The sequence below is a fragment of the Onychostoma macrolepis genome, chromosome 06 (assembly GCF_012432095.1).
Source record: "Onychostoma macrolepis isolate SWU-2019 chromosome 06, ASM1243209v1, whole genome shotgun sequence".
Classification (NCBI taxonomy): domain Eukaryota; kingdom Metazoa; phylum Chordata; class Actinopteri; order Cypriniformes; family Cyprinidae; genus Onychostoma; species Onychostoma macrolepis.
Window position 1 is genome coordinate 29,604,813 of NC_081160.1, and position 22,131 is coordinate 29,626,943.

Here is a 22,131-nt window from a genome sequence, read left to right on the forward strand (position 1 = left end):
ACTGGATTTCACCCCAAAATCAATGAAAAAAAGGAAGAAACTCTAATTTGTACAAAAAAGAAGCCTATTTTTGGAATCATTATTATAATTGCATTGTGACATTAAGCATATATCCTAACAAATTCTTATTACCATGATGCAAAAAAAAATATGTATATATGTATACAGGATGCATGTATGTATATATTATTTCTGAGATGATAAATTAATTTTGAGGAAATTCTATTTGTATAAACAGAGGAATTATTGTTATTATTATTATTGCATTGTGAAGGTATTTTCATGGTAATAAAACATTTTACTAAGAAATTCTCATTTTCATGATGATGCAAAAATGTCATTACTATAATGTAAAACATTACATTTAAATATTATATGGTAGATATCGTATATATTAAATAGTATTTTTTTTATTATTTACAATAGTTTATACTGATAGATCATTTATTTTTTAAATTTGCATTTTTAAAAAACAATTTTTTTTTTACTACAGCACAAAATAACTATTACAGTAAAGAGAATCCTCAAAAATAATAGGAATTAAGAACTAAAATGTTATGTAAACAAACATTACAGAAATGTCACAATATAAAAAATATGGTTCTAAAATAGACTTAATTTTCACTTTGCAAATTATTATTACGATTATTACTACTACTACTACTACTAGTATTATTAGCAGAATACCTCAGTTAGCAATACACTTTATAGATAGACAAAGAAATTCCTGAGGTTTAATCAAAGCAATAAATGGTTGAGATGAAACCGATATAGACACAAAAAAAGTGAGATTCCTGTGAAGTCAGAAGAGGTCATTACTGGAGACATGCTTTTATTGGTGGACGACCCTGACAAGTAAAAAATACACTCACATTCACACACACTCGAAACATCTTCCTCCAACACATTGAGAGTGAAATAAAAAACAACAACCGTTTGCACTGTAAATGCTGAGGAGAGGTACAGTGAAAGAGCCAGGAAATATTCCTATAAATATTGCAACATTGCAGCCATATGGAAAGACATATAAATACAAGAATTCTCTATAGCTTTAGAAAAGGAGAGTGCAAAACCATTCTGGTGAGTCCTTAATACTCTCAATACATGTGAGAATAAATGTGTATGTGTGTGTGTGTTTGTGTACGTGTTTGTTGTATTCACATCGCTGTGTTGACGAGGGGAGCTGACAAACCAGAAGGGAGAGTCAGGAAAGACAGGGAAAGACAGATCAAGGAAGAGGGTGTGACTAATCAGGTGAGTGCTGCTTCCTGATTGGCTACTCGTGTGCTGATTGGCAACTCTAGGCGAGATGGCTCTCAGAGACCAGCATCATTGTAGGTGGGGCTGGGAACTTTCAGGATGCTCTGGGCGTTGTCCTCCACCAGGGGGCGCCATTTCACCTCTCCTGTTAAAAGCAGGTCCTCCCCATCCAGAGCATCAATGAACTGCATCTGTGTGGAGAAAAGAACATCTGTATTATCCGTGGCAGCCAAGAAAAAAAACCAAAAAAAAAAAAAAAACCCACGGCAGTATATTCTGACCAAAAATTTCAACTATGTTATCAGGACAAAAGTTATTTCTTTTTTTTTTCAGAAATGTCAGGTAGAAGCAGTTGACAAAATTATAAAAATTTTCAAATTGAAAATATATAAAAATAAATTATTAAAATTATATTTGCTTTTTCTTGACCAATTTTGTGTTTCATAATTGTTTTATGGTTTATATTCCACTGTAAAAGCCATTCAAATGCATTCCAATACATTAATATGCATTCCAAATATGCTTTGGAAGAGGGCTTTTTATACTACGTAGTGCTTTAAAAAAATAAAAATAAATAAATAAATAATTCTAAAATCTGTGGCAATAAACAGCAGCTTCCCATTGTGAAAACTTGCCACACACAAGTGTGCATGTGTATCTGCTCACCTGGGAAATAAAAATGTTCAAAAGTGTTTTTTTGTTTAATATTTTTTATTTGCCAAGACTTTAAGATATGACTATAGTTTACTATAGTGAAAATTGTGACAACTAGCCCCGGTTAACTCTACAATGAATTCACAAAATACAAACGTGGTCCAAACGCAGAGGCTGAACCTCACAGCGAGCCTGAACAAATCCAGGTTCAATTTACCTCATTTCAATAACAGCGCTGTAAAAAGACAGACTCAATGAATTCACCTCCTAGTGTTTAAAACAGGCGCACTAATTTAAACTGCTGGCTACAGTGAAGACAGCTGTGCTAATGAACACAGGACCAGAGCAGCGTCCTGGGAACTAATTACAAACCGATGAAAACTCAACAGACAGTTTCAGCTATAAAATCTGACTGGATGAGCCATCTGCAAAATGCACAGATATACACTGCTGTTCAAAAATGTGCTCAGTATGATTTTTTTAAAAGATATTATATGTTCAATACACAAGAATGAGAAAGTTGAGACATTTAAGACAAATAAATGCTGTTTTTTTAACTCGATTATTCAAAAAATCCTAGACAAATCATGGTTTCCACAAAAATATGAAGCAGCACTACCGTTTCCAACATTGATAACGATCAGAAATGTTTCTTGAGCAGCAAATCAGCATATTAGAATGATTTCTGAAGGATCATGTGACACTGAAGACTGGAGTAATGATGCTGAAAATTCAGCTTTGCATCACAGGAATAAATTACATGCTAAAATAAATTCAAATAAAAAAACAGTTATTTTAAATAGCACTAATATTTCACAATATTACTGTTTTTACTGTATTTTTCCAGCCTTGGTGAGCAGAAGAGAACTCTTTCAAAAACATTTTTAAAAAATCCTACCAACTCCAAACTATTCAATGGTACTGTATGACCCCAATGAATATTTTATGATGCTTTTAAGTCAATTTTGGAGGTCGACAGACCTGGTCACTGTATATTTTCATGATATATGTATATGAAAAGACAGGGAGATTTTTCAAACCATCTCCTTTTGTATTTCACAGAATAAAGGAAGTCATAGGAGTTTGGAATGACATGAGGTGGAGTAAATTTGCTTATTTGGGGTGAAATAAAGTCGTCCTTTTCATTTCCAAACTCAAACTCACATCTCAGCTCGGAAAAAAGCTGCCACACTTTAAATGAGCCAGTGGAGCATTCTTACTGCTGCAGGAGTTTAAAAACAGAAAGTCAAACACACACACACACGATGATGTCAGAGCTAGCGGGTGTTTGTCGAGAGCAATTAGCGTTGAATAACGATGCAGTCAAGCACCGGCGCACATATGCGAGCGCACCGTGTGACTTCATCAGGAGAGGCCGCTGTAGCCATGGCGACGGTGTCCCTCTCTGCACTGTGTCATCAGTCGCTGCCATGCTTCATGTGCTGCACCTGTGACTGTTTTCTTTTCTTTTCACCTTCTCACTCGCTCCAGCTCTCCTTCTGCTCCTCGCTCCATCCCGAGCTAAGCAGGCCCCTGACGCTCGGGGGGCCGACGGATGACGCTTATTTGTTGTTTTTCTTTCTTTTCTCAGAATGCCCGCAAGCACCGGCGCAGCCGCGGCGTATAACACACTCCTCTCGCAAACACTCTCGTTCATAATAAATTCCTGCCTGCACCTGTAATGAGCTCATGGCTCGGCAGTGATGGAGAACCATCGTTGTGTGCTTTGTTGAATGATGAGAGCACTTGATGGGGTCTTTAGATGGACTTTGTTCCTCATACACAGACACTGGGAAAAGGTCACAAAGTAATCCCTTAAAGGCTGACATTGTAACATACAGTAGAAAACATGAAACTGTTTAATACTTTTGAAATCTAAGAAAGAAGTCTGAGATATAGCAGAAAAAAAAAGTAAGAGACAACATAAGGTCAGCAAGTCATAACAGAATAAACCCAGACCAGGGTCAGGTCTTATTTTGGGATAATGGCCATCAGACTATACAACATCCTGTTTATTACAGGCCAATACAGCAAATAAATAAATAACTAAAAACAAAGTACTTACCACCTACTATGACAGTAATAGGTTGTTGTATTCATGCACTGTAAATTGCTACCCCTGAAACATTTGAATCTGAAACACTGCTTCCTAAAACAACCCGAACAGTTCAAACTGCTCTATTTCAGGTCAAGAACTCAAGTCTGGGTGGAAAAGCCTATTGTTAGCAAAATTACTGACACACATTGGCGTGACAACACTGGCAGATCAACAGTTCCTGTTTGTGTTTACATCCGTCTCACGCCACTCTGACCAGAGGGTAAGGTGTGTGCTGGAGGAATCTCTCAGAGATTCACGCCAATGAGTGAGCTTGTCAACAAATTTGACACAGAATCAGAAAAACTGAATTCATTTCACAAACGACTGAAGTATAAAAGGATTTGGAACTAGTAATTTCTAGGATGTGTGGGTGACAGAAGTTGGAATAAAAAAAAAAATCATATGGCAATTTTTTTTGGGACAAATGCTGTGCAATTTGACATATATTCATTTCATGCACTATGTAATGTTTTTGAAAGTGTTTTTCACGTTCACTAAAACTGCATTTATCTAATCAAAATTGCAGCATTCATTAATCCAGTCTTCACTGTCAAAAGAAACTGTTACTGCTCAAGAAACATGTATTGTTATTATCAATGGTGAAAACAGTTGTGTTGCTTCATTTGTTGTGAAAACCATGATACATTTCTTTCAGGACTCTTTGATGAAGAGAAAAGAACAGCATTTATTTGAAATTGAAATCTTTTGTACCATTATAAATGTCTTTGCTGTCACTTTGGATCAACTTAATGTGTCCTTACTCAAAATAAATCACTCTCACGTAAACCAAAAGTGAAAGGAGTATTTAAAAAAATTAAATAAAATGTTAACTTTATGCATTCACATTGCATCTGGAGTTGACAGCAAACACATTTTTGTCCACTTTTGTAGTGATGGGATCTTAGCACCTTTCCTTCACATTCATATTTTTTGGAATCCAGTTAACCTAAACATATTATTTTATTATAATACGATATTCATTATCACTCAAGCATAAACTCCCATCCCTTCCTCTGACTTTATAACTGAAATATACCCAAATGAATTTGAAACTAATCAATTCAGAATACATGAATCTGAATCAGGAAATGTGTACCAACCCTCAGGCATAATTTTAACTGTACACCAAAAAACATGTTGTGAACGGTAGACCACAATGGAATTCTCCAACTGACACTTTTCACAATTAAATCGCAGTAGTGATAATCATAATCTTGATTACGTTTTTCATTAACTGTGCAGCTCTAGCATGGATGTTGTTGAGGCTGAAGAGGGGCTCATGAAGGGGTGAAAGGGAAGGGAAAGCTCTCCACAAACACACAGTAAATGCTGAACCCAATGAACGTCACATTATGGGGTGGAGATGGGGGGCGTTTGCTTGTTAAACACAGTGCCAGTTGATTTGAGTGACGGAGTGGGTGATGTGCAGCAACTCCAATGTGTTTATGTGTGCGAGGAAGTCAGAGCTGTATATACACACGTCTCTGTTTGCACAGGAGTAGAGAACTGGCCTCTGACCATCCACACACACACACACACACACACACACACACACACACACACTGACCTGTTTGCGGACATATTCGACCATCAGCTCGAGCTGTCTGGGGTCTTCACAGTGTCTGTTGAACATATTTCTCCAGAGCGCCGCCGCAAGAACGCAATCGTCTGACAGAATTCCCTAAAACATACAGTAGAGAAACATGAGATGTGAATCTTACTGTTAACTCTTGACAGTTCTTAAATTGACTGTTATGATATGCAGAACTAGTACTGATAATAGTTAACAACTTTGGGCTTAACCGCTTACCTCGTCATAACCAAAAAGCGCAGCGTAGAACGTCTCCGTCATCACCTTCATGCTCTCCTTTCTTTGAATGGCATCAATCTATGAAAAAGGTAATGTGAAACAATGAATTAAAAAACAATATTCAGACCACTTCACCATAACTAGTGACAGACTGAAACAGTGGTCAGGCCAATTAATCATAATTCACAATTTTCTGCTGTGATATTATCGTTATTGGACAATAGCCTTGACGGAAACAAATGTAAATCTGTCAAAAATAATAAAATACAACTAAACTAAAATAAAGTCGTGATAACGAGAAAACAACTTTTATGTCGTGATAAGGAGAAAATTAAGTTGAATGCATGGCCGCTTAGAACTTCCGTAAAATACAATTGAACTACACCAAAAATGAAAATTTAATTTTCATTAAATTATATTAGTCATTAATTAAGCTACTAACAGATAATTTTGTACCCTGAAACCAGCTAATGAAAAGTACATTCACATCATGTAACCTAAAATAAGAAATATAAGTAGAGATTCTTCACTGTGACTTTCATTACCTTTTTAAAGCATCAAGGACAAGTAAACAAATTAGGTAAAACAATATTTACACCAATTTGGACAATTAGTATCCAACTGAAATATTGGTCAGGATGATTAATCACAATTCACAACTTCCTTATGTTGATATTATGGGCACTGGTCAATAATTCTGTTGATGAAGTTAATTAATTCTAATATAAAAAAGGAATAAAACAAGATAAATAAAACTAAAATAACAATAAATTACAAAAATAATAAATTAGCCATTAACAGATCATTTTGGACCCTAAAATCAGCCATTGTAAAATACAATCATATCATACCTTGAATTAAAAAATAAAATAAAATAAATAAATGTGAATGGAGATTCTTCACTGTGACTTTTGTCATCATTTAGAATTAAAACACAACAAAACATAATATTCACACCAATATGCCTAGTGACAGATCAAAAATTAAAAAAACAAAAAATAAAATGCCATTAACAGCTATTTTTGGATCATGAAATGTACAATAATGTCATACTATGAGCGCAAAAAAACAAAAAAAAAAACAAAGAGAGAGAAGGATCTCAGATTCTCACACCATGACTTTTGTTTAATTGGTAAAGCATCATTTAGACGCTAACAGGTGATGGAGCGATTGAGTCTCTGCCTAACACTGAGGTCACAGTTACGCATTTAGTCGGAGCTGCAATAGTCCTTGACATTAAATATCAAACATATGGATGACAATGCAACAATCTTTACCCCGAAAACAAAAGCAGGACTGGATCTGACGCGAGAGGCCTGCCCAGGTGCTTCGCTCCAGATGAATCTAAACACACATACGCACAACGGCCACAGACACCAACCCTTGGGAGGTTTTGGGTGGGGAGATTTTCAAAACAAGTGTGTTTATTCTTAAGTCTTGTATGTCGGGTTTTCTGCATGCTTGGAGTGCGTCGGGTCACAGCGTGTGTGTGTGTTCGTGTGCGCACAGGGCAGAAAAGCACCTGTGCATAATTACGCAGACCTGCAAATAATCAAACTCATCTGGCTGTGCTTTAACTCTTCTACCCGGCCCGTCTTCTCTGCACGCTCGCTCTCCTTTGTGTTCCTGCCCACAGCTCGAAACATTCGACGCAAGTATGTGAACATTCATTCTGAGCAATTCTCTTTTGCTTTCACAGAACGCTACAAATCATTTTGTTCAACTGAACAAATATGAGTGAATGATTACAACTACTGGTCACCCAATGAATTAACGAATAAGTCAATTGATTCAAATGAGTCTTTTGGAACAAATTTGAGTGAATGATTCAAATATTTACTGAAATACTCAAAAACCAGTTGCCAACTGCTTGTCACATAATGAATAAATGAACAAGTTGATTGATTCAATTGATTCTTTAGAACAGGGATACTCAAATCTGGCTCGCGAGATCCACTTTCCTGCAGAGTTTAGCTCTAACCCTAACCAAACACACCTGGGCATGCTAATCAATGTCTTCAGGATCATTAGACAATCACAGGTAGGGGAGTTTGATCAGGGTTGGAGCTAAACTCTGCAGGAAAGTGGATCTCGTGAGCCAGATTTGAGGATCACTGCTTTAGAACAAATCTGAGTGAATGATTGAAATATTCACTGAAATACTCAAAAGGACAATCACCAGTTGCCAACTGCTGGTCACCAAATGAATTAATGAGAAAGTTGATTGATTCAGTTGATTCTTTAGAACAAATCTGAGTGAACTGTTCTAATATTTACAGTCAACACCTGACTGGTGATTGGTCAATAAATGAATCAATGAACAAGTTGATTGATTCAAACAAGTCTTTTTGAATGAATCTGAGTGAATGACTCAAATATTCACCGAAATATGACACTCACCAGTTGCCAGCTAGTTTCAAAGCTGCTTCACAGTAATAAACTGAAAAATAATGCTGCAAAATTCAATTATGAAACAACTTCAATTTTAACTGTTAAGCAGCTCTGCAGAAGTGTCTTTGTTTAGCTCAATTTTGTTCAGTGCTGATTCAATTCAGTGAAAATTAGTCAGTTATGAAATGACTTCGATTTTAACTGTTAAAAATCTCTACAGAAGTCAGTGTTCAGCTCAATTGAGTTCAATGCTGATTCAGTTCAATTACAGTGTCGCTGATGCAAAGTTCATCAATTACGAAACAAATTAAATTCATCTATAAGCAGCTCTATAGAAGACACGATTCAGCTCAATTTAGTTCACTGTTGATTCAGTTCAGTTCAACAAGTGTTAATGTCGCAAAATTCAATTATGAAAAGATTTTAATTTCATATGTTAAACAGCTTTCCAGAGAAAAAAAATTGTCATTTTAGCTCCATTTAGTTTGATGCTGAGTCAGGTCAGTTTGATATCTGTCAATGTTGCAAAATTACTCAATTATGAAACAAATCCAGCTCAGTTATAAAGCAGCTCTACAGAAAGCAATAGTGTCGCTCTTCAGTTCCCATCTGATAGTGGCAAATGGATATTTCTGAATATTAATAAGTCTTATAAACCCCAAATTAGCAAGTTAAAGCAGTCTTTTTGCTGAAGAGAATCAAAAGATTCAAATCATGTAAATGAATCCAAACGACAGACTCCAGTTTCCCAATGTCCCAGAATCAGAGAATAGATTATTTTTAGAATCAACTTCCAGCCCTGTTTTATGTTAACCACTGCCATAACGCTTGAGTCAAGATGTTTATAACCACTACAGTAATGCACAGTAACGTTTACATACTTCAATATGTTTTTTCTCTCCTTTCACTTGCTTCCCGTCTTGAATTTTTCCCTCCCAGTGTCCACCCTGATCTCCCCTCCTGTACATCCATCTTCATCCCTTCATCCTCCTTTCCCCGTGTTGTGACGCAGGTCGGTAAAACCAAGCCGGGATATTTAATACCTCACACTAATTAGGCCAAGAGACCAAAAACTTGCTTGAGAAGCAGAATCTCGCCTCATACCACCAAATTAGTGTCATATCTCACTTCACTGTTATTACTATGGCTTAGAAAAACTCCTAAATCACACACACCCTGGCACACTTGTGAGTGCGTAGAGGTAAAGTTCAAGGGGGGCTGGTCTAACATGGCACAAATGACAAGTATTTTAGCACAATTAGGTGAAGTAACCTAACCGTAGTGAGGATTGAGTGAGTGGGGGTCCTTCCATTTCCAGCGCTGTAACTGTATCCCGATCCAACAGGACGGACCTGTTACAAACCTGCCAGACGCGCTGATTACACTCCGTTTACACACGATTTTTCACAGCTTAAAAATAACGCATTCGGGTCGGGCACAAAGGGAAATACCTCCTCACTTCTGACCTGTGAAAACAGACTTCCACATCAGGTCAAAGTGTGCGCACATGTTCCCATCTTCACAGAGCCGGCGTTCCCAGCGAATAAAAGCTGTTTATTTTTGGGGTTATTCCATTATCACTTCATTTAAAGGAATACTTCAACCAAAATGACAATTCTGTTATAGTTTATTCACCCTCATGTCATTCCAAACCTGTTTGACTTTCTGTGGAACATAAAAGATGGTATTTTGAGGAACGTTGGGGTCTGAATAACATTGGATCCCATTTCCTTTTATTGCATGGACAAAACAAACTCTGAGACATTTTTCAAAACATTTTCATGGAAGAAAGTAAGTCATACAGTTTTTAAACAACATTAGGGTGAGTAAATAATAGAATTTTTATTTTTAGCAAACTGTACCTTTAAGTTACTACATGAAGTGATAATGGAATAACCCTAAACATTAAGTGCAATAGGTCATATTTAGTGCTGTCAAACAATTAATCGCGATTAATTGCATACAAAATAAAAGTTTTTGTTTGCACAATATATGTGTGTGTTTATTTATTATGTATATATAAATACACACACATATAGTATATATTTTGGAAATATTTACATGTCTATATTTATATTCTATATAATTTATATTATAAATAAATATATTTAATATATAAAATATTTTTTCTGAAATATATACATTCATGTGTGTGTATTTATATATACATAAATATACACAGAACACATACATTATGTAAACAAAAACTTATTTTGGATGCGATTAATCGTTTGACAGCACTAATTAATTGAACTTTTCTTGAATTTTTGAAAAAACAAACAAAAATAAATAAAAATAATTAATATTGCATTTAATTGTGTATTGCAATAATTTTTATTTTTCAAAAGTGAAAACCTTTTTCAGGCTAAATAAAGAAGACCATTTTGCCAAATCACTGCAAGGCATTAAGTATGAATTAGAATAAATAGTAATTCTAACAGTAAATCTAAATAGTAAAAAATAAATAGCATCTATCTATAAATATTAATATTTTATTTGTTTAGGCACAATATCTGTAAATAAGGCACAAATAAAAGGATCAAAATAACCGAATAAATAAAGAGTCAAGTTATTAGTCTGGCCAAACTGAACATGAAATGACTGCACAACGTAACACAAAAAACAGTCAGTCAGATGTTTAATATGCAGTTATGTGGAGAAGGATAATGGACCAATTAGATTTCAAGTGGGTGGAGCTAAACCGGCAAGTCATTGCTGAAAAACAATCAACAAGTAATCAATAAAATGATGCTTAGTTAACACGTCAACATTTTTAATTTAATTTAACTGTATAACTAAAACTACAAACAAAAAACGTTGCCATGTTGCTAATGAATGTGTAATGTTAGCAAATGTTCTCTGCCTAAAAGACCTAACCTAAAAGAACACAAGAGAAAGAAAGACTGGGATGGAAAATGAGGTCACTTTTCTACGGTGCCACTCGATGGCCGCTGCCAGGACTGAGGGGTCAAATGTCTTCGGTCCCGAACGTACCTGCAGCCAAACCGTGCACCACGCCACGACCCCACTCACATCTCATTGAAAATCACGTCGAACCAACATACACGCTCCGAAAAACTTCATACACGTGATGGAAGCAAGCCGCTGGGCAAAGTGACAAGTCAAAAGTCAAACGCCTTTTCCATTTCACACACATTTCATTTCATATAATATGCGAATGAGTTCTGATCAGGAGAGCTGGACATAACTGATGACTGAACACGTTTATTTAAGCGTGTGTTTATGAGCCAATTGCAACTATAGGAATATATACATAAACGGGCCAATATGAGGAAATTATGTCATGCGTGTCAAAAACTGTCAGTACATTTCAATTAAAAAAATAATTAAAAAGAAAATAAATACCCATGCACTCCCAGAGCTCATATAAGTCCAATATTTAAAATATTTAAATATTTATTCCAATATTTAAATATTGAAAACATTTAATAAAATATTTCAGGAATGTCTCGGTCAGGTTTTGTTAGACATTTTTTAAAGATTTTTTTTTATTACAGCAACATATTTTACAGTTATTAGGGAGGAAAAAAAGAGTGTGGTTCTCTCTTTTTCCTGTCAATATAATTATTAATATATTCCTAATAATCCCTAATTTTGTATGTATATGAAATCTAAAGGATGCTGATGAACAATTAAAACATTCCATATGCTCCTTTTCATTTGATCTATAAATCATTTATGGCATGAACCAGAACAACACGTTTATGGTCTCTACACGGGTACACAGAGTTTTACCAAATTAAAAAAAGAACAACCTGCATAAGGTGCCATTTTGGTCCATGACATAAAATGAGTTTGACATTCCTTGCAAGGGGGCAACTCTAGGAGCCCAAATTTCATCTGGCCTTAAATTTTAGCCTTATTATTAATATACTCACTGCAATTCCAACGTTAAATTGATAATAAGCTTGTAAAATCTTACTGGCTGAACAGAGCACCTGAAAAATGAGAGGATTATATTAAGAGTCCTCGTGAGAAAATGGAGATTTTTGATTTATGGGCTCTGGGAGAGGGGGAAAAGTGACATTATGGAAAAAGTCATTGCACAGCATGGCATAAGAGAGGTGCTGAGTTCATTAAATATACACACACACACACAAATGCGGACATTTAAAGTGTTTTTAAGTGCACTTATTTTACTCCAGTGCTCACCATCTTTCTCTCACACAAGTCTCATTAAGGTTTCTTGCTCAGTGAGATGGGAAGAGAGGTCAATCACATTAAAATGTCTTTTCACACTATACTTAACCAAGGCTGAGGTCAGTTATTAAACCTAGCTCAAGGTAGTATGACACAAAAAGGGACAGTCCACTCAAAATGATAATTCTGTCATCGTTTACTCACTCATTTCTACTTTATGGTTCTTTCATTGAGCTTTCACATCTTTCTTGATACTTAAACTTAAGACTCCAGTGGAAATTAAATGTAATTGTAGGGAGAATCCAACCGGCACATCAATAAAAAAAATCTTTTACTTTTGTTTTCCACGGAAGAATTATAGTCAAACTGGTTTGGAATGATATAAATGATGAAAATGTTCATATTTTAGTGAACTATTGCTTTAAAACAGTGCGTCTTAAGCCCCTCTCGACACGCATTTTGGATGTCTTCCTAATCTGACACATCCATTTCAGGTCTTGGAGTTGCTACTAAGAAGCTGATGAGTTGAATCAGGTGTGTTTGATTAGAGAGGCATACAAAATATGCAGTGTACTTCTGGCACACAAGGACCAGGGTTGGGAAACACTGCTTTAAGACAAACAGACTGTACATGCTGACAGTTTCACAGATGGACGAGAAGTAGTTATAAATACAGACGCATGTACATATGTAAATGTTTATCATCTTGTATCGACTGCATATTTACAAAATCCACTTGTTAATTAGTTGCCTGAGCATGTTGTCCATTAAGTAGAATTTTAATTTTTTCAATATGATTTCACAATTTTAATTTTTCCAATGTGGTCAGAGAAGCTACAATAGATCAGATAGAGCAGAATGCGGGTTTTTAAAGACAAGTTTAATACAACTTACACTATTTATAAGTTTAAACAGTATCTTAAAAATGCTACACTGTTAAAAAAAAAAAAAGTTGAGCCAACTTAAAATTTTAAGGCAACCAGCTTCAGCAGATTTTTGAGTTTGCTCAACTTATTTTTGTGGGAGATTCTCAAATTTTTGTTGTATAAACTTAAAATGACAAGTTGAGAAAACTCAAAAATCTGCTGAAGCTGGTTGCCTTAAAATTTTAAGTTGGCTCAACTTTTTTTTTACAATGTATGCTCATGACAGGACACTACAAAAATATAAAAATAAATGAATAACGGAAAAAAACAATGCACAACACAACAAAGATTTCCACATGAACATGTTTGGTTTTAGAAACAGTGCTTAATAGGATACGATAAATAAAAAATAAATAAAAAACTGTAAAAGTTAAGTAGTTAACTTTAAATTAAATTAAAGCATCAGCGCTAAATATATAAGTCTAAATAAAGTAGCTGACTGGTCACCAAGCTGACTACCCAAGCTTAATCACTAACCTCTAAAAATGACTTAAATAAAATAAAATATAGTAAAGAAAAGTAAAAGTAAAGTAAAATAGCAAATTAGTAAATAATAATTTTCACAAGGATTTTTTTTCAAACTATCTAATAGCTAATGAGATCATGAAGTCCTGATAACCCCACAAATCTGACTACTCAGGATTAACTACCAACCCTGGATTAGCATTAAATGTGAAAAGCTCAAAAAATCAACCATGCATTTTGCCACACCAACACAACATTTTGTTTACCAGGAGCTTTAAGGTTTTCGTTTATCTCTCTCTCTCTCAGAGAACAAAGCTTTCTCTATCCCAAGACAAAGAAAACCAAAGAGCTGTTCCCTCGGATAAATAAACTACTCGACGACTCAAAACCGCTAATACTCTAACTGACAGTCAAAAGAAATCTGTCGACGGCTGGCTCGCGTCCAGCCTTCACATGCTCTGGCATATCCATAAGGTTGCGGTGACTGATTAGCCGCCGCTGGTTTGATCTGGTTCATGTTAACTAGTTCACGGTGTTATGCAATACACTGCTATATGTTATGTGCTATATATTTGACATGCACAGATCTGGAACGAGTTGTGCTTGTTCTTTAAAGCAATACTAATTCAGTCCTATTATTAAGATGAAGACGGAAGGTAGAAGAGATGGGGAGACGTCAACAAAGAGAAGTGTGGGGAAAGAGAGAGAGATTTTTGTTTTCACAGCTGGGCTGAAGTCTTGTTCCCACCCTTTCTGACAGCAGTTCCCCTAAGGCGCCTTGCGTTGGCTTCCTCTCAAACACACACACATATATATCTGCGCACTCTCTGCGCAGCAGAAGCATGTCATCTTTACTGACCTCGCGGAGATTTAAACACCTTTTGCTACTCCGCTGGACAGCGATCGGCTCCAAATGCCTCCACAGTCTGTAGAGCATAGTAATTACATCCTAAAACCTGAGTGTGTGTGTGTGTGTGTGAGGCAGTATTTTACTGTATTTCACCATTTTTCAACATATCCAAACAAAAGACCTGATCATCAGTCATTTCACATGCTACAACATTTGGCTGACAAACTATCTGTTGTATAAAAAGCAGAAAGTACTTAGTACTTGATTCATGAGACTGATAGGCTGTGATCTAAAACATTACTTGAACACGTAAAAATGTTTGAATGTCAGATATATCAAATCAACTGGCATCTAGAAATGAATGACGCAGGATCTTTTCTCCTCACAAACATTCTTTTCTTTGTCATTTTGTGATGGGTTTTTTTTTTAATTAAGTGGTGTTTTGGTGATTTTTAGTGGATGTATGAAGTCAGTTCTCCTCGTGTTCACACAAGTGTACTTCATCACGTTGTACAAAGTCCTCATCATTATTTAGTTGGGGCATTAATAGAAAGAATCATCTTTTTAACAGACCATGCAGTAGAGGTTTTCAAGGGTCCACTTGGATCCGAAAACCTTGGGTCTCTGATAGTTCAAAATAGATTTTTCCAAATAGGCCGATAAGACCCAAATTCTTTTCAACTGTCCTGGATGCGTACTTGCGAGTTTGTGCTCTTTTGGGAAATGTGCACAGAAAAGGAATAAACGTTGGTAACCTCGCACACAGAAATCCATCTTATAAATATGAGATCCATCAGGAAAAGCCACAGAAGCCCTTCGCCAGAGATGAGGTAAATAGTGTTGTAGACAACACTAGCGTTTCTATGATTTCTCAGGCTATCGATTTCATTTTTATCGAGCTGTCATGTGTATTTTTCCAATCCACTGGTCACAACTGAAAGCTGAACTTGTATCCATCAGAAAGGTAACGGTAATACTAAAGAAGTAAATAATGAAATGAAAGTAATAGAGCAGCGGCCAAATCAGTCAGCAGGACACCAGGATTTACACTGTTTACATTCAGGTCCAATCGGGTTCGAAAATAAATGGCGTCAGTTCCAGTCGGACTCAGGTCTAATTTTATCGGGTCTGGTCTTTTTTTTTTTTAAATTAATTTATGCATGCTGGGTTCGGGTTAGATTTGATTTGGGTCGATTTGGGTCAGGTACAGATTTTAGGACCCGAGAAGACCTCTACCCTGCAGGTTCTCTCCTGGAATTGTCCTCTACCAAATGGTCGAGAAGTCAGTTTATGGTAAACACAGGAATGCATTTATAAATACCAAACAAGTTCCACAACCACAAAAGTACATCATGCTAATTTTATTGTCTATTGTTTTATCATGTAAAATGTATTTTTTGTAACACATTTAGCTCAGAAAGTGTGCTAAATATGTGCTAATGCACATATCTAATGCATTCACATTCGGAAAGTCTGTGTTTGATACACAGTGGTGGCCAAAATGATTGGAACACTAGTATTTTCTTATGTTATCAGTCAGCGATGATCTCAAAATGGCCAAATATCAAGCTGACAGATGAATGAATGAATGATGCATTTATAGACTAGAACTAGATGATAGACTATCACTATCGTGGATGGCAAAACACAAAAAGCACAAAATACTAATGGCAAGGTGTTTCAAAAGAGGCAGTTGAATCAAAAACACATCTACTCACTCCCATAATCTTGCTCCTCTGCTCCACATCCTCCCACATGGAGTGGACGATGTAACGGCACATGTACTTCCCAGCTCTGCCTTCCTGCCGCATCCGGACCAGACACATCCTGTCAGAGCAGAGCAGAGCAGAGCACTGACTCAAGACAGCCTGACAAGCCGAGTGCTCTGTCAGGATCTGTGTAACTAGGAAACTTAAGAGACCAGCCAGAAAATGCACTCACGTAAAGGAAAAGTCTGGGTTAAATAGACAGCATCTGTGGCCTGCTGCTAATTACCATAGACACAATTTTTTTACAAATACTGTCACATGGCATTGTTTTCCCTCCATTTTTACATTTGCGAACTACTCCTTTATGAATACCATAGGAGATAAGAAGGTGTGAGGTTGTGTGTATGCATGAATGAATGATGGTGAGTTTTCCCAGACCTTGTTTCTCTGCGCAAACACAGTTAGTCATCATGCAGATGCACGGCTGCACGCACAAACACTATGTGCCTTTAGCTGGAAGTGTACAGAGTGTTGGCACCAAACCGCCACCATTAATCATAAGTCTCATTCTGACAATATCACATATTCACTCATTTTTTCATAAGATCAGCCAATCCAGAACACCTGTGCTTCGGCATAGGTGACTCTGGTGAGGACTCGGAGGATGACTAAATTTAAAGATTAATTAAATACTTCAATGGCATTAGTAGCAACATCCATATTGGATTCAAAATTTTATTTTAATTTTAAATTTGATTTCAAGAAGTATTAATCAAATACTTAATTAAATAATGACATTTGTAGTACTGTCCACACTGAATTCGAAATTTAAATTGATTAGAAATTTACATTTTTTAAATAAAGTTTTTGGAAAAATTTTAAACAAATGTAGAATGACACAGAATTATTAAGAACTATTTTTAAAAATCGACAGTTCTACATCACTAATTAAATAAGCCAAAACAATAGAGAACGTCCAAAAAATCTGGATATGGACACATTTTTAGACAAATGAAGAAAGCTATAAAAAATTAAGAAATATTTTAAAAATCTAAATTACTTTTACGTAACTAATCAACTAAGCAAAGACAAGAGAGAAAGTAAAACAATTAGGATATAATTATTCATTCTGGCAATCCTGAAAATTAGGAAAAAATGGCAGAATAAAAAATAAAAAAAGTCAGAATTTCATTTTAAAAATTCCAAAATTACAGAAAAAAAGTTCAAAAACAATGTTTTAAAACCAGAATGAGTGTTTAAAAGCACAATCACACACACAAAAAATATTGAAATCTCTGTTAAAAAAAAGTCCAAGAGTTGATTTGTTCACTTTGACGTTACTAAATTTCAAAGAATATAATTGCACTCTTTAGAATGAACAGATCACCATTAAAACACCATTTGCAATCCACTTAGTAGATAAATATTTATCAACTCAATCAATGCTTGTTGCAGAACTGCATCCAAAAACTCACCAAACATGGAGCTGTGCCACCAAGAACCAGGAGTTGAGCGTGTCGGGGAGAGAGCACTCTGGGAGAACGAGAGGGAGTGCAGGACATCATAAGGGAGAACGAGAAAACACAACATGTAGCCAAACCAATGCAAACTTGGGCTCCGATTCCAAAACCGCTATTGGGTTTACACCTGTTTTTTCCTCAGCTAAAGAAAACAACATAACACAGCTGTAAAGTGCCATATAAATCTTTCAGGTGCTGCTGAAAAGGTCCCTTTACGCTCATTTCAACGTTTCGGATAAAGTGAGGGGTGTTTAGGAGTTCTTCAGAAAATTTAAATGAGCATGACATAAGACTCATAAGGCCATAATACGGTCTGAGTGTAAAAAACAAAAAGGACCAAAAATACTTACTTTCAAAAAACTCGTCATAGTTGATTCTTTCTACACAGCATGTGTACATGCGCAAGGCAGCTATCTTAATTTTCTGCAAAACAAGAGAGACATTTGTGACACACATGATCAAAAAGCCACTCAATCCGGTGTGATCAAAAGCAGAAAGTGATGAAATTGGCCACGACAAGGCAATGTTCATATTTTCAGTCCGGTCTACCGAGCCAAACATGTGCCCCAAAATGAAGCAGACATGCTGAAGTTTTAGACAGCCGTGTGATGCTGATGACTCTAGCACGGAAGGTCATCTCGGATTTCACAAAGTGTGGCCCCTGCTTTTGAAAACACAAAACAGGTAGCGGTATGAGATGAAGTCATCATCCCAGCACCAAAACGTGACAGTAGCTGGGTTTCCATCACCCTGTTTTAATGCGCATTTTGAAGTGTTGCTTGAGAAACGCCAAATTTCAAATAAAAATCCCTTAATTCGCAAAAAAAGTTTTTATGCTCGCTTGAGGTGGTTTTTGACTTGTGCGAAAAAGGGTTAATGCGAATAATGGGAGATGGAAATGCATTTTGCGAATAAATTCCTCCAAGCGCATCAAAAAAGTCATGTGACTTTGCGCTATGAGACGGAATAACTTGACTAGCAGTGGACTGATCTCTTTCATAGCATATGAAATGTAGTTCTGAAATGCCTGAGCAAAGTCTGTCATCAAAGTATTTCTGTATAATTGTCTTACACGTTTGTTCCCAAACAGCAGCATTCACCTCCGAAAGCAATGACAGCATTTATTGTGTTTTATGCGATATTCCAATTTTGCGCATAAGTTAAATTCGCAACTTTGGATGCAAACCCGCTACTGTCTACTTCAAAGTCGAGCTGTTTGAGGGGTGTGGAGGCTGGAAATTCAACCTAAGACGTTGAATAATGTCTAAATAAATGAATACATAAATACAAATAAAAATAAATTTAATATCCTATATAGCATAAAAATAAGCATATTTTTAGATCCATTAATAATTTTTTTTTTTTAATCCTATTTTTAAGGACTATTCCAGTTTTTTCCATAGTGACATTTTTATGATAATTAAGCAAAACGTCCAACCAAATTCTCTATAATGCAATGTGTCTGGACATGTTTTGAGTATTTTTATACAAATCATTATTCTCAAAGGTGACTCTCACTATATTCTCATTACTGCATTTTGTTTTATTATATTAGCGTATAAATACTTTAAAATTGAAATAACCTCAGTATTTCAATTAAATATCATAATTTTTTTCCACATTACAGTAATGCAAACCATTTTTTGCATTGCAGTAATGAGAATAATAAGATTTAATAATGAACGCAATTATAAAAATAAAGGGGGCTATATGCAAAAAAAATATTCAAAAGTATTTCACTTGGTTTTGGCATGAAATATAACCCACACGTTGTGTCAGTTTTTATGAAAAATTGTGACAAATGGGTGACATCAATATAAAAAGGGCTCTATTTAAAATAAAATTGTCTCGTAACACTAGATTTAGAAGTTGTTTCTTTACCCATTTGTTGTATTTGAGGGGTCCGGTGAAGCCTATGGCCTCAATCAGTTTGGTGAAGGCCCCCACCTCTTCATCTGTAGTCTGTGGGGTCTCTTTAACAGTATGCAGCTTGTAACAGAATATGGAAACATATATGGCATTAGAGCTATATAAAACACTGGCATAAACACATGGGTGTACAAAGACAGTGCATATAAACAATATGTTGACAATAGCAGGTTACAAACTCACTGGAATTCTAATACAAAACAAACGCGTTCAGGAAAAACTAACTCTCTCAGTTGCAAGATGCATTTTGAAGGATCTCTAAGGCTTTTGGTTTTTTTATATTGACAAACAGCCATTAAAATGTCAAATCTATCAGCTATTCCTGTTTAAGATCAGCATTTTACAATAATTTCCAGCTCAACCTGGGTACACTTTATGGAGTCACTGCAGTGAAAATGTTCCCTCAAGCCACCACTATGGATGCAATAAAACCTTTCCCAATGGATTTCTCACCGGGATTTTATGTCTTACTGCAATGATTAGGAATACTTACTAGTAGAAATTTAGTAGACTATAATCAGCACTTGCCCTTTGGGGTCGTATAGGGAGGAAATGAGAATATGCTTCTCAAGGTCTTTAGACTTTTGGAATTTCAGAACCAGAAATGAAATTAGTTTTGTAGAAAATCATCAAATGTGTTGCTACATATATTTATTTAAAACTAAAATTAGGCAACACTTCAGAGTAAGTTTCCATTCCATAATATTAGTTAACTACATTCGTTAACATGAACTAACAATAAAAATACTTCTAAAGCATTTATTATTATCTTAGTTAATGTTAATTGCAACATTTAAAAATACATTTTTAAATTCAAAAGCTGTATCCGTTAATATAACATAATGAAGCTGAACTAAAATGAACCAACAATGAACAGTTGTATTTTTATTAACTAAAGTTATACTGTAGCAAATGTAAAACATATACAATACATCAAACATAATAAATGCAAAGAATAACTTGTGCACAGGGACATAACAATTGCTCATTGTTAATTTTTAGCATTAACTAATAGGACCTTATTGTAAAGTGTTACCCAATAGTTTTGACCGTCTAAATTTGTTTGACAACATAATTTCCACATTACCGTACTTCCATTTGTGTTTTTGAATCACTTAACCATTATGAAAACACATTCATGTTTCACCCTAAAATCAATACAAAAGCATATTTTTGCATTTTTCTGAAAATAATGAACTGTTTTTAAAAATGATTCAGGTTTTTTGCATTATGTCAATTACCATCAATTTAATGTATCTAGACATTTTTTTTTTTTTTTTACTATTGTGGTAAAAGTAATGTTTATCCATGGTGACTTTATTTGGTGATTATATTTTTATTACCATAATAAATTGATTGATTTATTTTTATTATTCCACCTAGATTAAACAGATTGAAATTCTATGGCCTAAAAAAGTTTTCAGAAAACAAAAATGTTCACTTAAGCTAATTTAAGACAGGATTCCTTAGAGACAAATGGAAACCGAGATCAGAAAAAGCATCACACACCTCTCTTGTGCTGTGAAGAGCTCGGTATTGTGAGTGATTGGGGACGCCCGCATCCGCTGTTATCTGGCAAGCCACCAAAGCCCTGGACTGACACACATCTTGTTCAATGGCCTGGGAAGAAAATATAAAATCTGACAACTGCTTTCCAATCTAGTTTGAAAGAAATAGGGGGTTTTGACTTCTTATTATCCCTTAATTGGTATAAATATGACTAATGCATTAATGTTGTAAAACACAATATTACACACAACTTTATGAATCAAGTTTGATAGAATGAAGGCACAATGCACTGCTAATAACAATAATAATAATAAGGAGATGCACTTAAATGCACTTGCACGTCCATAATAAATAAGCAATATTAAATGCATAAATAGATATACACATATAAATATTTGTCACTCTATATTTTCTGTATTTATGCATAATGTCACCTGGTGTAGTACAAGTACAGGTTAGATAAGACTGTTGTCCATCATTAGGTTTCAAAATGTAAATAATAACTCCAAATAACATTACAACGTCAGTCTTAGAACGTGAATAGAAAAAAGTTTTAAAGGACCCAAATATAAAGTACTTAAGTGATGTTACTGCCTTTTTAATTCTTAAATATCTATAAATTACCTTTCCGAGGATAGCTCTCGATGCTGAAGCGTTTAATAACTGTCTAACGGCGGACTGCAGCGGTCGCCGATACATGATTCCGCTAAAGTTACAATAATGGAGTATTACTGTAACTATAAAGCAGGAATCAGTGGTTGTTAATTTCTAGCACGTTTTGTAACTGTTTGTTTTTGTCCCTCCCCCTTTACAGCAATGTCAAAGAAACTGTCCCGCCCTTAAAGTGGT

The 22,131-nt window shown here is 35.3% G+C and overlaps 1 protein-coding gene across 1 annotated transcript; it reads right to left on the reverse strand.

Annotated features, from left to right (window-relative positions):
- Positions 1 to 797: 797 nt before the first annotated feature.
- On the reverse strand, positions 798 to 22,124 carry LOC131542942 (ubiquinol-cytochrome-c reductase complex assembly factor 1). Its single transcript, XM_058780047.1, has 9 exons — positions 21,907 to 22,124; positions 21,283 to 21,393; positions 19,726 to 19,833; positions 18,195 to 18,267; positions 17,800 to 17,857; positions 16,334 to 16,442; positions 5,823 to 5,900; positions 5,580 to 5,693; positions 798 to 1,451 (listed from the first exon to the last, which is right to left on the reverse strand). The coding sequence occupies exons 1-9, from the start codon at positions 21,979 to 21,981 to the stop codon at positions 1,317 to 1,319; spliced, it is 861 nt and encodes a 286-aa protein (XP_058636030.1). The 5' UTR covers positions 21,982 to 22,124; the 3' UTR covers positions 798 to 1,316.
- Between the last annotated feature and the right edge of the window lie 7 nt (positions 22,125 to 22,131).

What these genes read in the sequence shown, in the direction of transcription:
- LOC131542942 (XM_058780047.1), bottom strand. Translation starts at nt 21,981, where the DNA reads ATGTATCGGCGACCGCTGCAGTCCGCCGTTAGACAGTTATTAAACGCT. An exon ending in CTATGACGAGTTTTTTGAAA is followed by an intron (nt 17,858 to 18,194) that starts GTAAGTATTTTT and finishes TCGTTCTCCCAG; the next exon opens with AGTGCTCTCTCCCCGACACG. An exon ending in TCGAATATGTCCGCAAACAG is followed by an intron (nt 1,452 to 5,579) that starts GTCAGTGTGTGT and finishes TTCTCCACACAG; the next exon opens with ATGCAGTTCATTGATGCTCT.